Source organism: Solanum verrucosum, unplaced genomic scaffold (genome assembly GCF_900185275.1).
Source record: "Solanum verrucosum unplaced genomic scaffold, falcon-dt-bn FXZP01000165.1, whole genome shotgun sequence".
Lineage (NCBI taxonomy): Eukaryota > Viridiplantae > Streptophyta > Magnoliopsida > Solanales > Solanaceae > Solanum > Solanum verrucosum.
The window spans coordinates 3,002,421-3,027,843 of record NW_026020340.1 but is presented as its reverse complement, the minus strand read 5'-3'; the positions used below and the strand labels follow the sequence as shown (position 1 = coordinate 3,027,843).

Here is a 25,423-nt window from a genome sequence, read left to right as displayed (position 1 = left end):
AAGGAGATTAAATTTAAGATAATTATCCAATATCATATTTAAGGAATTTGTGTATCTAATTAAATCTTTTAAAATATGTGGTATAAATATTAAAAGTGGTAGTATATGTAATTGTTTTAAACTAGAGGTAAATATAGTATATATGGTAGTGATGTATGTGTAGTTAGGTAGTTTTTCCTTTCGGGTTTATACAAAATAAAATGTGTGCCCATGATTAAAAGTCCAATACAAATCATGTTGAATAACTAATTGGGCCAATCTTGGGCCAATTTTGAACCCAAATAAAAGGCCCAAATCATTTTAGGAATGAAGTGGGCTTATTCATGTTTGATTAACCCAACATTATAGACATCACTTGCAGAAATAGCCTTATTTTCCCACTATTTAACGCAACATATAATATGGCCTTTTCATTCGTTTAATTGTTCCCTTTTGAGTAATTGCACGATTTGTCCTTCAAATGATTGCTCTTTAAATTTTACCCCTAGAAATTGAACTTATGCCGAGTGGGATATTTTGATGCAAAAATATAAATGTATGTCCACAAAAAAAGCTATTTGTCCTCGAGGGGTAAAAATTAAAGACCAACACAAAATCGGAATACAAGTACCAACGACCCTTCCCCTTTTCAATTGATCCATTATATATGGATCGTCTTTTCTTTTATGTTATGGATTTTGTATTTTAGTCTCTCAGTATTGGGCCTATTTTGGCAAAACCAAAAGTAAGAATAAGAAGTTAAATTCAGCCCAGAGACCATGTGTCAAAGGCCTGGATTAATACATTTGCACAAATAGCATCTTTTAGTGCCACCATTTAAATTCTAATCCCACTAAAAAAAAGTCTTGAGAAAATGGCCTACACGATTGTCATATGACTTATTGTGATTCGTCATAATTTCTAAGTAGCGATCACAAGTATTTCTTTTTCGATAATCGATACTAATTAAAACCTGCCTAACAACATGATATCGCGATTCATTAAAAGTTCTAATCAAATTCTCACGAATTATCATAAGTTTTCAGTTATTTGTAGCTAAAATCCTGACAACTCGTTAAGATTTATGGCCAAATAATCTTAGTGATGTGCATAAATTCACCAACACTTTTTTTTGCAAAATCGACTCAAATAACTTCAATTTTAGTATACAACTTTCTATTAGCAGTCTCAATAATTTTTAATGATGAAACTCAACGCAAACCTTTAAAAAACAACAATATCAGTTCTGAATCAAGAATGTATCGAAAACAACATTTTCTAGCCCACAAAAATAGAGATAAAATTTTCTTATAATCACTTATTCTGAAATTCACTTGTAAAATTAAGCTAAATATATTGTTGTTATGGTGATAGAATTAAAAAAAAGAGCTAACTTTTTAAATTAGCTAAACTCCCTTGATGGCAAGTCCTTATGGGTGCCGCAATAATCCAACACTAGTAGATTCTGTCCTTGTTCTAGTCGGCGAAGTTTCCTATTAGGCTATTACTTGTCACCTCTTCTTCAACAACAACAACAAAATCCCTTCATATATTCACTTAATTCTACCAAAGTTGTCTGCGTTTTCACTTTTCTGAATATGGGTCTTTGGGATTCTTTGCTCAATTGGCTTAGAAGGTAATAAAGTTTTGTTCTTTTTGTATTTTCAAGAAACCCCTTTTGATTTGTTCCCCTTGTTTGGTTGAAACAAATATGGAGAATTGGAAAATTTTATGAATTGTTATGTATTTGCTTTGATATAGCATGCTTGTTTACTCAATAGTGAGGGGAGGGGAGGGGAGGGGAGGGGAGGGGGGAATTCCTCTGTTTTTTTGTTTGTCTGTTTTGATTGATGTGAGAAAGGAAATTTTGAGGTGAAAAGTGGAAATTGGAGATTTTAGTTGTTCTTGTATCTTTTGTTTGGTTTGTTCTCTTTTATGGTTGATGAATTTTGTTTATCTTGGCATAAACTTGACTAGGTAGGGGTAAGGTTTGTGTAGATACCACCCTCCTGGAGAGTGGTGTAGCTACATTGACTCAAGGGTGGTCACTCGATCACCCTTTGTCGAAAAATTATATTGTGCGTATAGAAAATGATGTTGTGCATATAAAAAATGATGTTGCGTATATAGGTCAAAAACAACTTTTTAGAGATACATACTAAAGTTTTGAACACTCTTAAGCAAAATTCCTAACTAAACAATACTTGTGGGGTTACACGGGGTATGTTGTTGGCAGTAGCTTGACTAGGTAGGGGTAAGGCTGCGTATGCAACACTCGTCAGACCCCACTTGTGGGATTACATGGGGTAATGTTGTTGTGTTGTGGCATCAGCTTGACAATTTCAAGAACTTAAAAGAAAGTTACTTTGATTGAAATGTAAAAAAGCTATGATCTTGATAATCAAATACTATTCAACAATATTATTGGGTAGAAGCTTAGTAGTTAGTCAAGTTTTGTCTAGTTAACGTACATTTTGTTGTCGCTATGCATTCTTTTCTTATTTGTTTTCAGCATGGATCCGTCGCTAGTGTATTTATTTTACTTACTTGATTTTTTTATATGCTTTACTCGAGCCGAGAGTCTATCAGAAACAACCTCTTTACCTTCACAAGGTAGGGGTAAGGCTATGTACACACTACCCTCCCCAGACCCCTCTTGTGGGACTACATTTTGTATGTTGTTGTATTTTTGGGATTTTACTTTTTCTTATTTGGACAGTTCTCTTTTGGTGGAGGTGCTCATGGAGCATAGTTATAGATTGTGTTGTTTTACAGTAAGTAATAGCATTAGCAGTTCGACCAGTAGCTCCTCCTAAGTTTGATTACTCTACTTCTGTTATCACAGGTGTTGTTTCAGCTCGTTGTTTTTCTTTTTATGGTTGGTAGAAGAATAATAGCTCATTTTTGGTCCTTAGCAATTAGTGTAACGAATCACGGGAGCTACATCATGTATACCATATTGTGGTCTAGGAAGATCCCAGTCTAATGATAGGTGAAGAAATTTAGCAAGCTTTATAGCAAAGACTAACGGAATAACAAAGACTAAATATGTACCGGAGAGAATTATTTAATTAGTGAACTATTTAAATTGCACCAATGCCAAAAGCGGGAAGATATAGATAACTTTCTGTTCTTGGACTAGTTTTTCTTCTATAGTGACGTAGAGAATCTCTGACGACTTATTCCGAATTTCAGAATTTGTCTTAGAGCTATGCTGCAGAAAGTTCTTCGGTCTATAGCTCATTTGAAACCTTTGTTCGGTCAATGCAAGAAAGAGAGAAGTGATAGAAACATAAGAACGGTTAGCAGATTTTATCAAGAATAATTTAAGGCGAAGGCCTATCTTGCTCTATTAGCATTGTAATTATGTCATCCTTCTAGTTCCGTCTTCTTTAGGTAGTAATCTAAGTTGCTCGGACTCTTCACTTTCGGGGCAGCACCCGTGTTGACACGACGTGAGCATGGGATCCGTACCGGATATGGTCAACAGATTTTGGGTACTTTGACCAAAATCGACAGAGAAATTCGGGGAAGATACAGTGATTTTTGTAATAAAAGTTTCGGTACAGATACAATGATTTTCATAATAAAAACAAAAGCTAAGGTGAAATTGAAGAAAATGGAATACCTTGTATATAGAAATTTCTATTGTAGTCATTTTCCTTATATCTCCTTCTGGGATTCTCCTCCGAATCAATATTTTCTCCTTGGAATACTTTGTTAGTTTTCTACATAACGTCCCATCATTTTGACATGCAACTCTATTTTTTATCCAAATCCCCATAGCTTGCATGTGGCTGGTGTTCTTTCAATAATACTGAGGATAACTTTTATAGTAAGGAACATGACACTAGGTAATTATGTATAAATTCAGGAGAAGGCAATATCTATGTGCTAACCAAACAAGCGACTATTCTAAATATATCTTCACATGCTTATCAGTGATTTGATAAACGTGAATGTCGAATCAGATTACTTACCAAAAAAGAAATTCGTATCAGTTATGTGAATTTGTTAATTTCTTTTGTACTTTTGAAGCACCTTTTTGGTATTAATCGTCCATATAATACTTTACCTTATCAAAAATAATGTTGTATCAGATATATGCAGTGTCTTAATCAAAATGCCGTTGAGTGCTAATGAGTGATGATTTTATTGAAAAAATTATGTGTGGGTATTCGCGGTGTTTCAGATGTTCTGCAACCGTGTAAACTATTGTTGTATTATATTATGTGATGATACTACTACCATAACTGGATGTCGCTCTATTGGATTAGTCTGGGAAACTTAAACAGATATTACTATTCAAGTTGGTCTGTGTAAACTCAAATTCATGTTGTTGGAAGAATGACTCGTGCTTTATTCTTTATGTCGTTTGATCCTGAGTGACATTGTCGATATCTAAGTTTTCTACATGTTTCCTTGTTTAGCCTATTTTTTAAACAGGAAATGGAACTTTCCCTGATAGGCCTTCAAAATGCTGGGAAGACATCTCTCGTCAATGCTATTGCTGTGAGGACATTATATGCTCTCTCTCCTCTTCCATCTCTCCCGACCCCTTTTTCATTTAATTGGCAACGTTTTTTGACATTAGATATTTTGATCTTTATCAGACTGGAGGCTACAGCGAGGACATGATACCGACGGTCGGTACCTTTTCCTCACTGAATTAAACTAGTATTCTTGTCTTCTTTCATTTACTTGCTCAATGAAGTTTCTCCAATTAGGTTGGATTTAATATGCGCAAAGTAACAAAAGGAAATGTGACCATAAAACTATGGGATCTTGGAGGCCAAAGGAGATTTCGCACGATGTGGGAGCGCTATTGTCGGGGTGTCTCTGCGATATTGTAATTTCTAATCTTAATCTCTGTCCTTATCTGTCTCCTCAATTTTTATTTTATTTTGTTCGTTTTTGGCTTACTACGATATGCATTTAATGCTTTTGCCTGATTTCATGATTTTGACATCTCTAACGGATGAAATTTCTCCTGATGTGAAATATGTATCTTAAGTTCCTGTAATGAGGTCCAAGGTGTGCAAATTATATGAAGTCATAAACCGCTCGTTTTATAGTCTATGTTGTTTTCCGTTCGTGGCGACTGCCGGGGGAAGTACTCGGTGCTGTCTCTTTTGTGATCCTGTTATTTTCCCTGCCTTAAGTTAACATCATTACTGTTAGTATTAGTTGGGGTGTGTCATACTGGCGCTTGCCTCGTCCTTGTCATTCTAGTTTGATGGCATATGTCCATATGATACTTAGGGGTTGTTTGGTTCAAAACAAGGATATCCCAAGATCATAAGCCCCCATCCTATATGGGGTAGATAATACCAAGATTTGGTAAATTTATTCCGGTTTCAGCTAATACCAATAACCAAACGCAGAATAATTGTAATTATGTAATCCTAAAAATTTTATACCCGGGATAAGGAAAACAATTCAGCGCTATTACAATAACCAACTTCTCAGTTCTAGCCTCTGCTCTTTGTTCGAACTTTTCCTTATTAGCAAGGATAATAAGCAACAAAATCCAATGCTACAGAACAGTTTAACAAATTTTTTTCCCTGTAAACTTCCTTTCATTTGGCCTGAGTAGTGACCATGTTCGTTTCAATCCAACTTTTTTTGACGAAAAGGAAAGCTTAACTTTGAGGCGTTGAGTACGAATTGACTGTGCATTACATATTCAAATTGAATTGACTCGGGATCTTTTATGCGACAGGTATGTCGTTGACGCTGCTGATAGAGACAGTGTACCTATAACAAGAACTGAGTTACATGAACTTTTGAAGAAACCTTCATTAAGTGGAATTCCTTTGCTCATCTTGGGAAACAAAATTGACAAATCAGAAGCTCTTTCGCAGCAGTCATTGGTCGATCAACTGTAAGTCGCTGAACATTAACCTTCACGTAAGAAATTATTTCTTTGCCAGAATACGTAGACAGACACCTAAACTTGTCGCGATTTTTCATCTAGACGCCTAAGCTAAGGGTCTGACCTATTAAAAACTTTATATTGTAAAAAAATGTACCTAAAAGTAAAGTATAATACATAGATAGCCACCTAAACTTGGTCTCAACCAACAACAAAACACTCCAACTTTGAAAATGCACATCTAGAGACCTTAACTTGGTTTAAGTTGGCTCCATAAACGCCTCAACTTTGAGAATGCACCCCCTTAAAGGTGTTAATATGTGCATTTTCAAAGTTAAGGTGTTCATGAGACGCACCTGTGTCAAGCTGAAGTGTCTAGATGATCACAATGAAAGTTGGAGTGTTCAACTCCCCGTGTAGGCCAAGTTAAAGTGTCTGTCTATATATTATGCCTAAAAATAAAGAAGGCGAGTTGATAAAAAGAATGGTTAGTAATCAAAATTCAGGCACATTTTCGACAGAACAAGGTGTTCAATTAGTCGGATTCTTAGTTAACTCGATTAAAGATCGTGACAAATTTAGGTGTCTGTCTATGTGTTCAGCCAATTTCTCTCTGTTAACTATTTGTTATGCTTGTTGAATCAGAGGTCTCGACTCAATAACGGACAGAGAAGTCTGCTGCTACATGATCTCGTGCAAGGATTCTGTAAATATCGATGCTGTTATCGATTGGCTAATCAAGCACTCAAAGACCGCGAAATGAAGAGCTGCCTCCGGGACATAATAATCTGGAAAAATAGAATGTAGTTCTTTGTGAGGATCTTGAAATGATTTGTTAATATATTTTCTGGCTGATCTTTCTTTTGTTGGTTCTATATAGTTTTTTTAGTTACAATTTTGTGTTATAAGTGCTTGAACAATCATACATCTTTTCATTATGAATTTGCATTGTTTGTCTTGCTTTCCCACTCATGCGACTATACTGGGTATGTTGTTTGTTGTCATGCTTCTACGATTACACTCGGATTTTTTCCCCATTAATCGAGGGCCAGCTGGTGCACGGTTCAAAATGGGTGAATAAGAAGTCTGTTCTACCTTTTCCCACTTAAAACCAAGTTTTTGGTTCGTGGCAGCGTTTAAACTCGTAAACTGCATGTCTACCTCCATGAAGTAGTGGTAAGTCTTGCACATATTCTATCCTTCATCCTTTTTTATTGCGTTCAAAAATCTTAAACAAAAGAAATATGAGATTTATGCGAAAGTAGAAATCGTAGAATAATCAAACAACAACCAACTAATATGTCTTAGCTACAAGCAAGTTGGAGTGGACGATATGAGTTTTCTAAGAGATTATACTTTTCTCTTAACGGAAGGGGCATATCTTCCCCTTGAACAACAGTTTCATTCGAATTCAGTAATTTCAAAAATGCATTGAAATTTACAAACATGTTATAACTTAACTCATAATAAAATTACAATAATCTTTGAAAATTTTGAGTTGTCAATGTAAATATATAATTAAACACAACATGATAGGCACATGTATAAAACATTATAATATTTCTAAAAGAATAATAATAATAATTCAAAACAATGCAATTTGTCTTGAATTAGTTTTCCCAATGAACGCTTGACGACGCCGTTTCTTCTTCTTCTTGTTGAATATCAAAGGGAAACTTTGATAAATTTTCACCATATAGATATGGCCTAGCTTTGATCAATCTACATTTAAATAAAATAAAATAAAATGTTAATATAACATAAAAATAATTTATAGGTATCTCCCTCTTTAAATAAGGTTTTCTTTGGAAAAAAAAAAAAAAAATCAAATTGATGTTAAAACACATTTACAAAATCAATTTGATCGTAGAGATAACTTCACAGATGATCACTTATTATTTATTTTATCATTGAATAAAATTGAGTGATATCTTGGTTGCAGAAAATGTTTATCGACTTTCATTATATTTAAATAAAGTTGAGTGATTTTTTTGTTATGAGAAACAACCAGCTCGAAATTAAATACCTATGCTTTCTCTTCTCCAAAAATCGGGCAAGAGTTGCTCTACGAGCCATAGCAAGTGCTGCAATTAAATACAAATTTATAGGTTTATTAAAATAAAATAAAATTAAGAAATAATAAAATCAAATTAAAAAAAAAAAAAAAAAAACAAGATAAATACCTCCTTTAGCATAATTTGTGGATGCATTTGAAGGGTCTGATTTATTTTCTTCATATTTTTCTTTATTCATCACTTTTTCTAAAATCTCATCCATGTGGAGAGTTGTTGATTTAGAAACCAGGTCAATTATTTGCTCAGCCTATACAATTTTAAAAATATATATATAATCAGAACATCACTTCTAAAGTTTTTAAAAATAGATGCATAGAGAAAAATAGATATAAATTAAAGAAATAATTCAAAGGACCTTTTCTGGTGAATAATAATAATAATATATTTAGTATAATCTCGTAATAGTGTCTAGGGAGGGTGATCAATGTGTACGCAACCTTATGCTCTTACGGGCATTGAATAAGGCAGAGAGACTTTTTTTTTCTGATAAACCCTTAACTTAAGTTAAGCATATTAAAATAAGTAAGCAAAGAAAATACAGTAATGAAGAAGTCACATTGAAAATAATGAAGAAAACAATAACAAAAAATATTAGTACGATAACCGAAATAAAAAAAACAATAGTTAATAATAAAATCCAAAAATAAGATAGTACCTTTTCTGGTGATATACCCGGAAAAATATGGACATCACCCATGTAGAATATGGTCAATGTTGACTCATTTGGACTCCAATTGTCATAATTTTTCCTGCAAAAATAATTGTTTCGAATTTTTAAAAAAAACAACTTTGATTTTTTGGTAAAATATAATTTTTTTTAAATATGGAAAAATAACATAATAATAAACTATGAAAATACCTTGAGTCATAAGTGCTTGTTTTTGCTACTAGAGGAAAAGCCCCTCCAAAGTATTGGGGGTCATTGGTGGATTTGTAATTGTTTAGGGATGAATTTTTTGAATTAATGGAAACTATTGGGGTGGAGTTGTAATTCTGAAAAATAGAAGAAGAAAATTAGATTTTAAAAAGATTAGTTTATTAGAATTTGTATAAATGAAGGAAATAATTATAATTAAATAGGGAAATATGAATAACCTGAAAAAATGTGTTTTCATGATGAGTAGCTAAATCAGCCAATGAAAATGGCCACTTCATCCCAGAAGCTAAATGAACGAATATCGTGAGTTAGCTAGTACACAATTAAAGTAAATAGAAAACACGAAATAATATCATGATTTAAAAAGATTCAATCAAATTCAACAAGAAATAACAAAAAAAATTAATGAGGTACAACTAATTATAGTCCTTGGGGCAAAAATAGATATAGTTTTTAATTATGAATAAAAAGAATTAACATGTAACTAAAGAACGAAAAAAATGTTGAAAACATTATCGATGAGTCAAATTTTGACAGATTTCAAATCGAAAGTCCTACCAAAAAATAGATTGCTTAATTCACTAAAAAAATAATTTAGTACTTTTAAGTTATTGCTTGAATTTTAAATTTATAATTTCTATATATACATGTATTGTATCACGGTTAATAGGTAGATACATGGGTATTTTATAACAATCTTTAGTGAAGGTGAAATTCGAATCAATTTATATGTACTTTAATTATTGAATTATACACTTGTTACTTTCTATTCGAGTAGGTACTGAATAATTTTGTTTATCAAAACTTGAGCAGACAAAAAGAAGTCAATAAATACTCTTCATCTTATATGAATTTTAGACCCATAAACAGATAATAGAATTTTGACATTACAAATTCAAAATTTAAAGAAAATAACTTATTAGGTTCTGTCAAATTCGTAAATAAAATTATAGTTTCACCCTATTTAAACCTATTACCTCACTGTTATCCATCCACTTTATTAGACCTTACAATATCTATATCTATATATTCGGATAAGGTTATCATGATATAGTTTTTCTTTTTCTCATGCCATCAATTATTATAAAAATATATTATATATTAAAATAGATTTTCTGCATCACCTCTAAGTGTGCGATATCAATTTGTCCCTAAACCTTGTGTGAACAAATAATACTTGACTAGCATTTGACACCAAGTTCTCTTGGAAAATCATATTTGGGTGAAGTTTTTGGTGAAGTTTCACCATGTGTTTGGCCTAAATTTTCTTCAAAATATTTGATTATTTCAAAAAATATGATTTATACTCATAAGTTCAAAAAATTATTTAAAATACTCATAAATTTATATTATCATTTTATAATAAATATGTTGTTAAAAAATAACCTTATAATATCATTGATAACAGTCAACAATAACAAAATAACAGTATAGACAAGACAATACATTAATCGCATACTCAAATTTGTCACTAATTTAGCTATAATTATAACCCATTAAACACAAATTGTTCTTTTTTCTCAATTTCATCACTCAAATTAGAATTCAAACTTTTCTGAAGGAGGTAGTAACAAAATAATAGTTGGACTTAATAAATAATGGATTTTTTTTATAAAATATAAAAGTTTGGGGTAATTTTTGAATTTTTTTAAATTTCCAAATATTAGAACTTGGCTCAAATACTAGTTTTTTCTAGTATTTGGGAACTTGAGATACTTAGCAAATATATTTACCAAGTTATATTTGGTCCACTTCCCAAGTTTTTCTCAAGTATTTTTGGAGCCAAACGAGTCATTAATGCACCGATTTATTGTTTTTTTACAAATTAAACTACAAGAAAAAGACCAATCCAATAAAGACTATGACTAAATTATATAGATCTTCTACTTACTATGCAAGCCAAAACAATTGCAGAATTATGAATTTCTAAAATTAACATAAGAAAACTAACAATAAATTGGCTAGAGAAAAGATTCAAGTGAAAATCAACTTAATTACTTCTTTCGTCTCAAATTATTTGTTATGATTTATCATAATAACTATCTCAAATTATTATCATTTTAAAATTTTAAGACAAAATTAATTGTTCTTGAAAACTACAAGAACCTCAATTATGGGATGTGATGTTATAATTAAAAAAATACCTCCTAATTATATAAAAAAAAATCACCACAGATAATTTAAGACTGAATAGTAACAAATAAAGTTCACTTACCATATCTTTGAGATCTACTCATAATAAACCCTGATAAATGTTAGCACAAAGTATGGTTTTATAATAACCTTATACTATTTTTAAAAATCTACTAAAATTCCATAACAAACCTAAAATCAAAGAAGATTTTGTTTTTTTTTTTCCTTTTTTGTTGTTAAATATATATTTTAAAAAATAAATTCTTTGTACCTCTTTTGTGTTGCTTCTCCATTTCTGATAATTGTGGTTTACTATTGAGGTCCATAAAATCAATCTCCATTCTTGAATCCATTTTTTTTTCACTTCCAAAGATTTATGAAACAAATTAAAAACTAGAAAATCAATTAAATAAGAATAAATATTCTTATTAAATTGTTAAGAAAGAAGAAGAAAATAGTAGCAAGTACAATAAAAGATAAAATTGAGAAGCTTCATGCAATAAGAAATACAAAATTTATGGAAGATAAAAATGAAGAAGAAGAAGAAGAAGAAGAAGAAACAACCATTAAAATTCTCTACATAAATAAATAAATAAATAAAATAAAATAAATTAGACAGAAAAAAAACGTGTTAATTGAATTGGTCCCTTTAAATTGATAGCCACAACTTGTTTTTTATTTTATTTTTTTGGGTGAAGTGCATCGTTGTTTTCATTGATTTGAAATTTGAAAATAAATAATTGGTTGATATTTAATCGAATAGTTCTTTTTCATTTCAATTTATCTGTCTTACTTTCCTTTTTAATCTATTTTAAAAAATAGTGTTGGTTTTTCCTTTTTACGAGTCTTTAATTTTAAACTCTACATGACATGTTTTAAGACCACAAAATCTAAAAAACTTTCTTATTTTTAAAATTTTTATGTTAAATTAAAATAAGACAAATAAATTAAAACGGAGAAAATAATATAATATTTTAGAGAAATGTTTAAAACGAGGGGATGTATTTATGTCTAATCAAATTGTCCTATTTTTATCTCAGAGGTCACATGTACTATGTAACGTAATTATGATTTTTTTATAAAATGAAAACTACACCATAACTCATATTGATATCATGTATTTATCATGTACTCCCTCTATCCCAATTTATATGACTCACTTTCTTTTTTAGTCAATCCCAAAAAGAATGACACATTTCTATATAAAGTAACAATTTAACTATAAAATATTTATTTTATCCTTAACGAAATGATTTATAGCCACACAAATTTCTATCATTCATTGTGGACCACGAGTTTTAAAAGTCTTCCTTTCTTTCTTAAACTCCGTATCGAGTCAAAGTACCATATATAAAATGGGACGGAGGGAGTATTAGATATTGTGGTGGTGGTTAATGATGAGTTATGCAATTATCTTTTGTGAACTTCATTTTAGAGTGAAAGTTTGTTTGTTATTCGACCACAAAAAATGAAATGTTTTTTTTTATGGGGGGCTATAACATTCACATGAACTTTTTGTTACATGAGTTTGAATCAATCGAGTTTGAGTTTTAATTAAAATGAAGGTGTAGTATAATTTGAACTATTTCCCCCAAAAAATGTGATTTAAACTTTGAATTAGTTATGACTTTCCATTTTGAAGGACAGTAGTGGAGTAATAGTTTCTTTACATTTTAAAATTATTTTTTAAAAAAATAAAATAAAAATTGAAATATCAAATCAAATTCAGTATATGGGTTGCTCATCTCTTAATCAGAGATTTTCGGTCATCTAAATATTAAAAAAAGTTCTTGGTAAAAAGCACTATCCTCACAATGAAACTTATGTAGTATGAATCAAAATTAATCGAACTCAAATACAGATATCAAACAAAAGATCAAAAATTAAAATCACAATTGTCTATGAAGATATTACTTGCTCCAAATATCCAATGTGAACTAAAACGACGACGTGGTCCTTTTGTGGCCTCATCCATTATTGGTGAGAAATAGTTGAGTTTTTTATCCATTATATTTCTCTACTACCTACTACTACTAAGTTCTTCTCAAATTTATGACTTTATGATAATCTCAAATTAATATATAAAGTAACGTTTATGTTTTATGTAAAAATATTTATAAATATATAAGATTAGGGTATGCAAAGGCTATTAACTAGGTAGGTTTTTGTAATTTCAGAAATTGTAATCTAGATTCATTGTTATTGGTCAGATACATGAAAATTTATATATTGATTCCAATATTTAGAATTGAGGCGTTATATAATTGTTATTATAATTCTTACGTCTACAAAAATGTTTAAAATAAGGAAGGTACTTGCATCTTTTTCAAATGTCCTATTGACATCCCAAAGGTCACATATACTATCAGTGTCATTATTTCTACATCTACAACTATAGATTTACATTTTTACTTAATCTGAGAAGCGACATCCACTGATAAATAGTTATACAATAGTGGTTCTTATGAACTAATTGTTCTACACTTCTTACTTGGCATAGCTTGTATGTATGTATCATGGTGTTTTTTTTTAAAAAAAAATATTCATATGAAGTGAAAATTAGTATTTTAGTCATGTATTACTAATTTAATCAGAATACAGAATGTTAAAAAAGGAAAAATCTTTTTATGAACTAATTGTTAAGAAAATGGACATTTGGTCTTATCATACACAAAAGCTTGTTCATGATGCGAGGAACGATTGAGATAATGTAATAAATGAGTCACATATCCACTTTCCAATTGATGTGGTCGGAATTCATGATCCAATACCCCGCAAGTCCAACCCGGTCAACTAGAGAATGAGAAACATAATATGAGGATTGACCAATGTCAGGTATATTAACAACGGAAAAGGGTCAAAAATATCCTTAAACTATCCGAAATAGATCATATATACCCTTAAACTATATTTCGGCTCAAAACTACCCTTCCCGTCAAACTATTGGGTCAAAGTGCCCTTCTTATTAACGGAAGTTATTAAATGCCACATGGATATCACATTGCACATCAATAAGGTTCCACTACCACATAGACTAAACAAACAAGGGTTAAAAATACCCTTAAACTATATGGAATAGCTCAAATTTACCATTAAACTATATTTCGGCTCAAAACTACCCTTCCCGTCAAACTATTGGGCCAAAAGTACCCTTCTTATTAACGGAAGTTGTTAAATGTCATTTGGATGCCACATTGTATGCCAATAGGGTTCCACTGCCACATAGACTAAATCCCTAAATCCTAATTACTCTCCCCCCCCCCCCCCCCCCCCGCCATTTCATTATTTTTCAGAAACGATTTCACCCATTCTCTCTCATTTCGTGGCTAGGGTTTCACAATTTTTTTCATGGCTGGGTTTCAAAGTGGATATTCGTGGTTTTAGATTAGTAAATCTTTTTTTCTTATTTTATTATGTTTACGATTTCAAAGCATGATAGTTAGGATTTCACAACTTTCTCCTCATTCGGCTAGAGTTTCATAGCTTTCTTCGGGGCTGGGTTTCAAAGTGGATATTCGTGGTTGTAGGTTAGTAAATCTTTTTTCTTATTTTATTATGTTTACAATTTCAAAGCATGTTAGTTAGGATTTCACAACTTTCCCCTCATTTCGCGGCTAGGGTTTCATAGCTTTCTTCGGGGCTGGGTTTCAAAGTGGATATTCGTGGTTGTAAACATAATAAAATAAGAAAAAAGATTTACTAACCTACAACCACGAATATACACTTTGAAACCCAGCGACGAAGAAAACTGTGAAACCCTAGCCACGAAATGAGGGAGAAGGGGTGAAATCGTTTCTGAAAAATAATGAAATGAGGGTAAAAAAAGAGTAATTAGGATTAATGGATTTAGTCTATGTGGAAGTGGAACCCTATTGGCGTGCAATGTGGCATCCACATGACATTTAACAACTTCTGTTAATAAGAAGGGCACTTTTGACCCAATAGTTTGACGGAAAGGGTAGTTTTGAGCCGAAATATAGTTTAAGGGTAAATATGAGCTATTTCGGATAGTTTAAGGGTATTTTTGACCCTTTTCCTTTTAGTTTATGTGGCAGTGGAACCCTATTGGCGTGCAATGTGGCATCGACATGGCATTTAACAACTTCCGTTAATAAGAAGGGCACTTTTGACCCAATAGTTTGACAGGAAGGTTAGTTTTGAGCCGAAATAAAGTTAAAGGGTAAATATGAGCTATTTTAAATAGTTTAAGGATATTTTTGACCTTTTTCCGTATTAACAATTATGGTGTAGATCTGACTTTGATGTCATGTTAAGAAAATAGACCTTAAGTCTAACTTAATTCTAAAAGACAATTTGAAGTGAAAAAAAAGTGGATTAATTTTTATAGTTACTAAATTTAATTCCATTATTATTAAGGAGAAGTAGTTGTAGTTTCTACCCTAATTCCTAAGCATGTTTAATTTATTTTTAATTACTCCCTCCGTCCACAATTGTTTGTCAGGGTAAGGTCATGCACATCCCTCAAGGAAAATTTAATATAAGGTGTAATTTGACTAATATAACCCTACTATATCAAGAATACCAAAAGTCCACATAACTTTTCAATTGAACTACACAATCATTAAGGGCAGAATTGGAAAAAAGTGACTAATTATTTCTTGATTGTTTAAATTAACAATTAATCTTGGACATTTATTTTTAGTATACCTGCCAAACAATTGTGGACGGAGGGAGTAGTTTTTTGACAAAATTGAAGATTCAAAGTCCATGAAGCATACGTTTTCCAATGTAAACTAAATTGACATGGTCCTTTTGTAGCCGTTCATTCATTAATTATAATTAAATAGTAAGAAATGACTTAGTCTTTTATCCATGTTTATCATATTTATATTATAAATATTTAGTAAAAAAATTTACATATTATATGCCACTAGGTACTATAGTCTATAATCTATATATTAGATAATTTTATGTTTTTAATTTCTTTTAGATTTTCCACAGTTTATTCCTTTTATGACTTGTGCACCACCAATGAGCGTATAAAATGACAGCTAAACAAATTTACAAATTAATTATACGTGATATGAATTTGAATTAATTAATTGAAATGTTCTTTAATTATTTTTGTGAATATATATTTACAAATTTATCATATATCATTATTAGAAAACATAAAATTTGCTATGGAATTTGTTGATGAATTTTGTTAAAATAGAATTAGTATGAGATTTTAGTTATTTAGCTACTAAATTTGTTCCGTAGCTAATTTCTTATTTTCTAATAATAATTGCTCCACTACTTATTTATTTGTCATGTTAAATCTGTGTTTTTATTTAACATTTGACAGTAATGAGTTTTCAAAATAATTTAAATATAATCCATGTGCTACTTAACAAAGGACCAAAACTATTCATTTTTATTAATTAACTAAATGTTAAATATACTTAATAAAATTTTCTTTGGGCTAATAATGGCCTAAATATACTATTATTCCACTTTAAAATACTTCAACTTTCTGAAAAAAGGAAAGAAGAAAATGGATATCGACACATACTTTACAAATTTAAAGATAAGATTCCTAATAATAGCTTTATCCTTCTACACAATAAAGCTGAAATATTCAAGTTCCAAAATGGAAATTCAAATTTTCTAATTTGGAAAGCCACTTCTTCAATAAAAAAACATATTTCGACACACAAAACATTTCACATTAACAAAGTTCAGAGAAGAGCATCACTCCAAGGAAATGTGATGCAAATATTAGTGAATGCTTCCACGACTTCAATTCGTTATTTATAAATTACACTAAAATAACTTTAATATTGCTCCAAGACTTTCGTTTCCACTTTTTCTATACAAAATAATTTTAATTTTTTTTCTAAATGTTTAAAAAAAATAGCAAAATCTGTCAGTATTTAATGTAAGTGGGAGAAAAGAATTATTGCACTCTGTCACCGACAGATACACTTCACTGCCCATCATTCAATTATTTCTTTGCTTTTTTTAAGAAAGAAAATAATAATTATTATTATATTATATATAGGTGCAAAAAAAAGGGAAGAAATTATTCAAGTATCATATAGAGATTAATAATAGCTAAACTAGTTAATATGTTGATTTGAATATTTCGTCTGTTTTAATTTATATAACATAATTTAAATTCTAACTATGTCATATAATAATTACTTGGTAAATAAAATGTTTACTTATAAAAAAAAACTATGTCATATAATATGGAACAAAGAGAATAGTATTTTGATGATTAACAAATAAATGTGGGTTTGTAAAATTTATAAGTAGTTCAATGTGTTTTAAGGTTTAAACTGAAATTGAGTTTAAAATTGAACGAAAAAAATTATGTACTTGCGTGTGTGACTTAAGATAAAACTTAATTTTTCGAACCATTTTAGAATGCTTTTATGTAAATCAATGGTTTATTGAAAATAACTTTCTTACTTCTAGGGTAGAAATAAGGTTTACGTAGAAACATTTTTCTGTCTGAATCTATTGTAAAATGGATATGTTATTGTTGTTGTGAGGGACTCAATCCTTTGAGAGATATTGTCGTAGTTGAGAGCATTCAAACAATTCTTATCTTGAGATGGTTACGATTATCTTGAACATATATAGTTTTAACATATGTAAATTTTATTTAAGAATTTAAAGAGTTGTATTTTTGAACTGGACTTTATGTTTGACCAAACTCCAAAACATAGTTTAAGAAGTTACAATTATCCAAAATCATATAAGAAAATCAAATTTATTTAAAATATGTCAAAGATTCACTCAGCAAAGATTTGAGAGACGTCTATCTTAAATCACAAATTCGAGCCTTGAAAAAATAGTCATGACCAAGGGGGAAGACACCTTAAAACTATGAGAACATCCTAAAACAAATTGATTTTTTAAAAAGAACTTGATAACTTCATCCTACGAAAATGATTTCTAGAATCAAGAATCCGCCATCGGATTGAATGAATCAACGGTCCTGGACAATGCGTACCCTTAACCTCCATCCGTCATTTAGTCATCTCAATTCACTTTTCTCGTGTTTTGGGCCTTTACATCAGGTTTAAAGAGTTATTAAAAGGGCAAACTATAGAAATCACATACTTTAAAGACAAAATTATAATTTATCCCTTAAAAGTTTATAATTACAGAAATCCCTCATTTTCGCGCATCAAATTAGTGTATCAGCGCTTATATTATTGTATCTCGCGCATCAGATTAATGTATTATCGCTTATATTATTGTATCTCGCGCATCAGATTAATGTATCAGCGCTTATATTATTGTATCTCGCACATGTATCAGCACTTATATAGCTCTGATACATTAATCTGATGCACGAGATACAATAATATAAGCGTTGATACATTAATCTGATGCGCGAGATACAATAATATAAGCGTGATACATTAATCTGATGCGCGAAAATGATGGATTTTAGAAATTTGTAAAACTTATAGGGGATAATGGTAATAAGTAAACTAAAATATGGGATTTCTGTGGAAATTGACATAAATAACCGTCATCCAAAAATTTTGGATTGGGAGGTATGAGTCAATATCATTGAAAGCTCATTTGTACTTCTTGTTTCTGATGGGCGAATTTTACAAATTTGATCGATCATTAATAAGTAATCTATTTTAATAGATGATGAATTTCATGATAACAGGAAGTCAAAACTAATTATTCAATCGATATATATATATATATATATATATATATATATATATATATATCAACCCCATCTCCATTGAATTCATATAGTTATCGCTAGTGAAGTCATATCCCATTTTTCGTAAGTACATGAACTCGCTAATGCAAATTCAGGATCAGGAAGTACTATTGATTCGCCCGTAGATGGATTCCATAAAAATATTTCACTACTAGACCAAAATAAAGCCAAGCCATCTCAACAACATAATATTATGTAAAGGTACCATTCTTTATTCGAAGGGCAATCAAGCTCTAGTACATCCTCAACCAGTTGAACCAATGATAAAAAATAAAAAAATAAAAGAATAGAACGATGTTATATAATCCTAGGGCATTTCGGCTAAAAAGAAATTTTTGATTTTTTTTTTTTGTTATTCTTGACATGATTGAAATGCTTCTTCATAAAGTATTGTGCAAAGATTAACGTCTTCCAATATTTTTAAAACATATTTGAATAGAAGAAGAGACATCATAAGAAAGCTACACAAATGTGTTGTCTACAATAACATTGCACTATAACATGCAAGTTCTCTTTGAAATTGTTTTTTATGTTATAATGTTGTATTATATGTTTTCTATAATAACAATTTCATAGAGCAACCAAAAGACATTCAGGCAAATGATATAGAGAGGTTATATTAATTACTACCACATTAAAAAAAATATTTTTATTTCTTTGAGGTCTTTATTTATTTTGAATGAATTGTTTCAATATATGTATGGAAAAAGAGAATAAAATGAGTGTTAACTAGTTAATATTTTTTCTGACAAGGAACCCTCGATTGACACTGAGTAAACCCCACTCCAGAAAGAGAGGTAAATTGCAATAGGCAAGCCTCATGCGACAAATTTGATTGAAAAAAAGAAAGATAACTTGATCACCCTTGTGAATCAGTGGTAACTACTCTTATTATACTAATCAATATTTTTCTCTTATTTTTATGGGAGGGCCTTCTGATCAACTGTTAGTTTATTCAAAAGCAAATTAAAATAATGTTTTCATAACTTGAAGAATAATAAGCCATGATTAATTGATTTTGCTTCTAATTCAATTTTATCTGGTGGAGAGTAGTTTTTAAAAGTCGTTTTCAAACTTGTAATTTTTTTTGGAACAATGTCATGTATATAGTTGGGAAAATGTCTATTTTTTTATCAACTATACAAGCAAGTAACCAATCGTTATCTCAAAAGTTGAGTTATTTTTTAACGTTTATCATTTATATACTGACAGTGTCAACAAACATTATATAAAAAAGAACTACATATAAATTTATATTTATAATAAATGAGAATCAACCTAGAAAATAAATCAACTAATCTCCTATAACAAGTTAATTTCACTAATGAGAATCAACCTAGAAAATAAATCAACTAAGCTCTTGCTTCTGGGTTTCATGCATGAAATCAATAACTTTTGTTTAGATCTTAAATTTATGTGAATTCCTAATCAAATCTTTAAATCCGCCCTGATTACAATTAACCATCTATAAATCAAGTAATTTGCTATAGCAAATACATTAATAATGTAAAAGTTTATTTGCATTGTCAATGTATATAAGTAAAATCTAATTTTCACAGTGGTTGGTATGTTTCATTCTGTTTGATGTTTAACTAATTGAAATGATTTAACTAAATAGTAAGTAATATGTTTGCTTGTATTAAAAAATAATTAAAATAAGTAGTGAAAGTACAAGTACAGACCAAACTAATGGACATAAAAAATACATTAAAGTCTTTTCATATTTTGATAAGGTTTTTTAGGCCCCTATCAAAGGAATAACCTCACATGGCATTGTTGGCTGTTGACATTACACAACATTAATATAATTAATGAATAATTATAAGTCACTAGTTATTACCAACAAATGCTCACCATGACTGTATTTTCTTTTCGTACTTAATTTTATCATGTATTATATGAGCGGAGAGTCAATCAAAAATAGTTTCTCTATCTTACAAAATTGTGTACATCACCTACTCAGCTAGGTTAATGTACATTACTTCAACCGAGAGTCTATTACAGTAGGTTAATGCACATTACTTCAACCGAGAGTCTATTACAAACAACTTCTTACACATCACATATCCCAATTATGAAATTACATTTGATTAATGTGTTATGTGAGCCAAGAATCTATCAGAAATAGCTCTCTATCTTCGCAAGATAAAGGTAGGACTGCGTACACACCACCCTCCTTTATAAACCGCACTTATGAGATTACACTGATATATTGTTATTGTAGTACTATTTCCAACAAATCAAAATCTTAAAGAATCCAAAAATATATGCAATGAGTTGTAACTACAGGTCATCTCAATTATTTATACAGTTCATCACACCTTCAAAAAAGAATACATCAATATCTATAAAACAAAAAAACAGCTCCATTTCAACTACCAACCAGATCTTTAATAAAACTCTGTTGCTACTGGAAAATAAATTCAAAGAAAATAAAATAAAATGAACAATTTATCTTCACTGAAGAACTCCAAGAATGAACAAAGTAATCGAAATGCTCAATCGAAAACGAAAAAGAAAAAAATTGAAATAATGTGATGGAACTATTTTTTCTTGTTCAATTTCATGCAGTTTGCACTTCTGCATCATTGTCAATTATGTCACCACCTCCAGAATCCATACGACAGAGTTCTTCAACGCGAGTAGTGACCTCGGCCATTGAAGGGCGTCTGTCAGGGTACTGAGCAGTGCAATCAACTGCAACTTGCAATAGCTGGACCATGTCCTCCTCGACGTTTTGGTACCTAAGGAGCTCGAGGTCAAAGACTTCGGCTGTCCATTCCTCTCGTACCACTGATTGCACCCATCTTGGTAGGTCGACACCTTCCTCATTCATTATCGAATGTGTGGGAGCCTTCCCTGTTAGGAGTTCCAACAACAAGACGCCAAAGCTATAGACATCTGCTTTCTGGGAGACTTTACGAGGGTCAGTTACCTCTGGTGCCCTGTAACCTGCAACACGGTTGGGAGTTGATGATGGACCGACGAGTTGAGCAAGGCCAAAATCTGAAACACGGGCCTCGTATGATTTGGTGAGGAGGATATTGGATGACTTAATGTTGCCATGTGATACTGAGGGCCCTTGTGCATGAAGGTAGGCAATCCCGTGTGCAGCTCCAAGGGCAATGCCAGCCCTTGTTTCCCAATTCAACGGTGTCCTACCTGCTCCTTTGTTGCCTATAGAAAAGACAAGTTGAATGACAAAACTATTGTGACATGATATAGTAGCAGTGGAATATGCCGAATAAAGCACCCAAATAATTCATAGTTTTTACACAACATATAGTCGATAAGTTAACAAAGGTACATTTGGCTTAAATCTATACAAACAGATTAAATGTTAAATGATCTTGTTTCGTCCTGTTGAGCGCAGTGAACCTGTCCTACACATATATTCAATTTTACGACTTCTTCCTAAACTCTTCCAACAACATACCGAATGAGATCTCACAAGTGGGGTCTGTGGAGGGTGGGATGCACACAAACCTTACCTCTACCTTATGTAGGTAGAGAGGTAGTTTCTGATAGACTCTCGGGCTTAGGAATCTAAAAATTGTGCAGATCACTTGTGGATAAAGTATACATTCAATCTAAATGATGAACACGAGTTAGAACAGCAACAATTGAACATTGTAAAGCCATTCCAGGTTGAGTTATATATAAAACATGTCAGATATCATATTCACTAAACACAATGTTCATCACATTAGATTACGATAAAGTCTGATTAAACATGAACAACAATGCAACAACAGCACAATAATGTAAAAAAAAAAACATAAATTTTAGTGGCTGAACACAATTGGGCACAATAATGCAACTACAACACATCAGCCAAATGCAGCAACTTTTACACAACAGCACCAGTTCAGTAACAGATAACAAGATCCAAGAAAACAAATGATCATCCAAACTTACTAGCCTCATAAAATCAGCAAAAACAGTCGATGTTACTGGGACTCGTGTTTCGATCCTCCAAATATACACTACTTTTGGAGGATCCAAGATCCGACAAGTACCACATTTTAAGAGTCTAGGCAACATAGAAAGCAGCAGTATAAGTGTCAATCAGAGAACTAAAATTTGCAGATCATGTAAATGGTAAACAACAGTACAGCACTATAATGACATGATTCGATAAGACGCTCGATTCAAGAAAAGCATAACAGCAATATAATGACATGAAAAAGAATGACAGAAAAAAGAAGTTATTTTTCTCACCATGTAAAAGTGCAGAAAGGCTTCCCATTGAGATGTAATCATAAACAAGAAGCTTCTCATCTCTGCTATAATAATAAGCTCTCAAAGGAACCAAATTCTCATGATTCATTTTCCCAACATCTTCAATTTTCTCTCTAAACTCCTTCTCAGGTACAGTAACATCTCTCAATCTCTTCACAACTAATGTAATCCCTGATTCCAAAGCAGCTTTATAAGCAGTACCAAATGTCCCTTTTCCCAAAACTTCAGCAGAAGCTTTCAACAAATCATCCAAATTGAAATTTTTAGCCATTTTCCCAAAAAACACCAAACTTTTTCCATCATTTACAACAGCCTCAGCTTTACCTTTATCCTTATTACCCCCTCCAACACCAATAGCTGCAATTGCACTACCCAAGAATCCATCTTTTCCACCATTACTCTCAACCCCTCTTTCTTCAGGCATTTCAACTTCAACCTGCTTACTAACAGCACCAACATCAGCAGATCTTGTTTCTTTTTTACCCCTTTTTCTACAACAGAAAAACAGCAAACAAAGAAGCAAAAGCAAACCAACAACACAACCAATTACTATACCAGCAATTGCTCCACCAGAAAGTTTCTTCTTTTTACCTTCTCCAATACTACTACTACTACTACCATCACATGAATCAAGTGGCTTACCACAAAGTGAAGTACCCAAAAAAGCATCCTTGGGTTGACCCGCAAGTTTACTAGGAATTGACCCGTTTAGCTGATTATTCGATACATTGAACTGAACCATACCAGGTAAATTCAGATCCGGTATCTGACCCGAAAACCCATTTCCCTGCAAGTAAAGTGTACCCAAACTAGTCAAATTGTTGAAAGATTCCGGTATTGAACCGGAGAAATTGTTATGAGCAAGATTAAGCCGGACAAGATTGGTAAGAGAGAAGATTGAATCAGGAATTGGACCGGAAAATAGATTATTTTGAAGGTACAAGTTACGCAAATCATGAAGTGAAGTAAATAAGTCCGCCGGAATTACACCGGAAAGTGCATTATACCGGAGACTGAGAAAGTTCAATTTAGTCAAATTTGAGAAAAGCCCAGGTGGGATTTGGCCTAAAAGTCCCATTCCAGGTAGATGAAGCTCTAAAACAGAAGATTTATCAGGTGAACAAATAACACCAGGCCATGAACAAGTCGGACTTGTAATATTCCATAAAAGTGAACGTCCACGAAGAGCAGATCGGATAGATAAAAGGGTAGCTCGATCGGAAACAATGTCAGAGTTTGTCGGCAAGAAAAGAGTGAAAATTGATACAGAAATGGTGAATAAAAACAAGATTTTTGAGCTCATTTTTTGAAGATTTTGGGTAAACCCAAAACCCCCAAACAGGAATTTTTCTGGGTAATTTGATTTCTTGATTCAATTCTTGTTCAAAGGAGTGGTAAACATGTTGTTCATCATCTTGTTGGTTGATTTTGAGAGAGAAAAATGGACTGTGTCTACTGTGTGTCTGTGTGAGTGTGTGTGTCTGAGCTGGAGAAGATAAAGAAATACTACTAGTTGGGAATTTGGGAAGTTATGAATTTGATTATGGTATATATTATTTATTTAATATAAAATTAATAAAATGGGTGAGGTTTTAATTTTACTATATAATTTTTTTTTTTAAAAAAGAATAAAGTGATTTAAAAAAAATGATTTAGGTTGGAATTGTCGGTGAAACTTGTATGAAGAGAAAGTAGACTTATAAGAAATTGTCTCACGAGTGAGATCTGGAGAGTATATAATGCGTATGAAGAGAGGAAAGAGAATCGATAGTGTATACGCAAATTTTACTTTTATAGGAGTATATATCTTAGATAGAAAGAAAAAGATTTGGCGTTCGTTTTTATTTTATTTTTGGAGAGGAATGATTTCCTCGTTTATTTTCTAGAGATTTCCTGCTAAAAGCAAGGATGAAAAAGAGGTAAGCGGTAATAACAGCAAGATAATAAGATAATTAAGGCTAAAGAAATAATAAATAGTGATAAAAATTTAAGAATAAAATATTACAAGAATGATACTCGATCCTAATTCTCGATCACCACACACTACTATTAAGGGTCATGTATTTAGTGAATTAAAGTCATATCGTATTTTACCTAATCATCTCACTTCAATACTTTTTTGATCCATCTCTATCCCTTCCTAAGTCCACTATATATGACAAACCTCTCACATTTTCTTACCGCAATATTTACACATTTGCTCTTCACATGTCTGAACCATCTCAGTCTCTCTACCCACATCATTATTATTAACATCTTCACTCCTAATTGTATCTATCTTAATATGGTACACATCCATCTCAACATCTTCATCTATATTCTATACTATTCTCATTTTCAAAACATGAGAGTCTTAGGCTGGCCAACACTCAACTCAATTTCATATAATGAAATCGAAGATTTATCCTATTGAACTGGATTTATACAACAACCATAGTAAAAAAAAATAAAAAATCATAATTTATTCGTCATAATGTTAACTCGAAATAAATTTAAATGAAGAATCATAATAAATGAGAATTCATCTAGTTGATATTAAT

At 31.3% G+C, this 25,423-nt stretch overlaps 3 protein-coding genes across 3 annotated transcripts; 1 reads left to right on the top strand and 2 right to left on the bottom strand.

Annotated features, from left to right (window-relative positions):
- Positions 1 to 1,458: 1,458 nt before the first annotated feature.
- On the top strand, positions 1,459 to 6,741 carry LOC125837147 (ADP-ribosylation factor-like protein 8c). Its single transcript, XM_049516291.1, has 6 exons — positions 1,459 to 1,615; positions 4,410 to 4,491; positions 4,593 to 4,625; positions 4,707 to 4,828; positions 5,702 to 5,863; positions 6,500 to 6,741. The coding sequence occupies exons 1-6, from the start codon at positions 1,578 to 1,580 to the stop codon at positions 6,615 to 6,617; spliced, it is 555 nt and encodes a 184-aa protein (XP_049372248.1). The 5' UTR covers positions 1,459 to 1,577; the 3' UTR covers positions 6,618 to 6,741.
- A 556-nt stretch (positions 6,742 to 7,297) lies between these two features.
- Positions 7,298 to 11,558, bottom strand: LOC125837146 (protein JAZ7). The gene is made up of 7 exons (XM_049516290.1): positions 11,211 to 11,558; positions 9,025 to 9,092; positions 8,789 to 8,922; positions 8,585 to 8,678; positions 8,038 to 8,176; positions 7,881 to 7,938; positions 7,298 to 7,576 (listed from the first exon to the last, which is right to left on the bottom strand). Exons 1-7 carry the CDS (start codon positions 11,290 to 11,292, stop codon positions 7,465 to 7,467), a joined length of 687 nt encoding a protein of 228 aa, XP_049372247.1. The 5' UTR covers positions 11,293 to 11,558; the 3' UTR covers positions 7,298 to 7,464.
- A 9,607-nt stretch (positions 11,559 to 21,165) lies between these two features.
- Positions 21,166 to 24,391, bottom strand: LOC125837130 (probable inactive receptor kinase At1g48480). The gene is made up of 2 exons (XM_049516273.1): positions 22,863 to 24,391; positions 21,166 to 21,818 (listed from the first exon to the last, which is right to left on the bottom strand). The coding sequence occupies exons 1-2, from the start codon at positions 24,184 to 24,186 to the stop codon at positions 21,205 to 21,207; spliced, it is 1,938 nt and encodes a 645-aa protein (XP_049372230.1). The 5' UTR covers positions 24,187 to 24,391; the 3' UTR covers positions 21,166 to 21,204.
- Positions 24,392 to 25,423: the final 1,032 nt, after the last annotated feature.

Bases quoted from the DNA above. Each gene is read 5' to 3' on its own strand.
- LOC125837147 (XM_049516291.1), top strand. From the start codon at position 1,578: ATGGGTCTTTGGGATTCTTTGCTCAATTGGCTTAGAAG. The intron at 4,492-4,592 runs GTGAGGACATTA...GATCTTTATCAG, and splicing joins CTCTCGTCAATGCTATTGCT to ACTGGAGGCTACAGCGAGGA. The intron at 5,864-6,499 runs GTAAGTCGCTGA...TTGTTGAATCAG, and splicing joins CAGTCATTGGTCGATCAACT to AGGTCTCGACTCAATAACGG.
- LOC125837146 (XM_049516290.1), bottom strand. From the start codon at position 11,292: ATGGATTCAAGAATGGAGATTGATTTTATGGACCTCAATAGTAAACCA. The intron at 8,923-9,024 runs GTTATTCATATT...TCTATTTTTCAG, and splicing joins ATGAAAACACATTTTTTCAG to AATTACAACTCCACCCCAAT. The intron at 8,177-8,584 runs GTACTATCTTAT...AAAATTGTATAG, and splicing joins CGGGTATATCACCAGAAAAG to GCTGAGCAAATAATTGACCT.
- LOC125837130 (XM_049516273.1), bottom strand. From the start codon at position 24,186: ATGAGCTCAAAAATCTTGTTTTTATTCACCATTTCTGTATCAATTTTC. The intron at 21,819-22,862 runs GTGAGAAAAATA...TCTTTTCTATAG, and splicing joins CCTTTCTGCACTTTTACATG to GCAACAAAGGAGCAGGTAGG.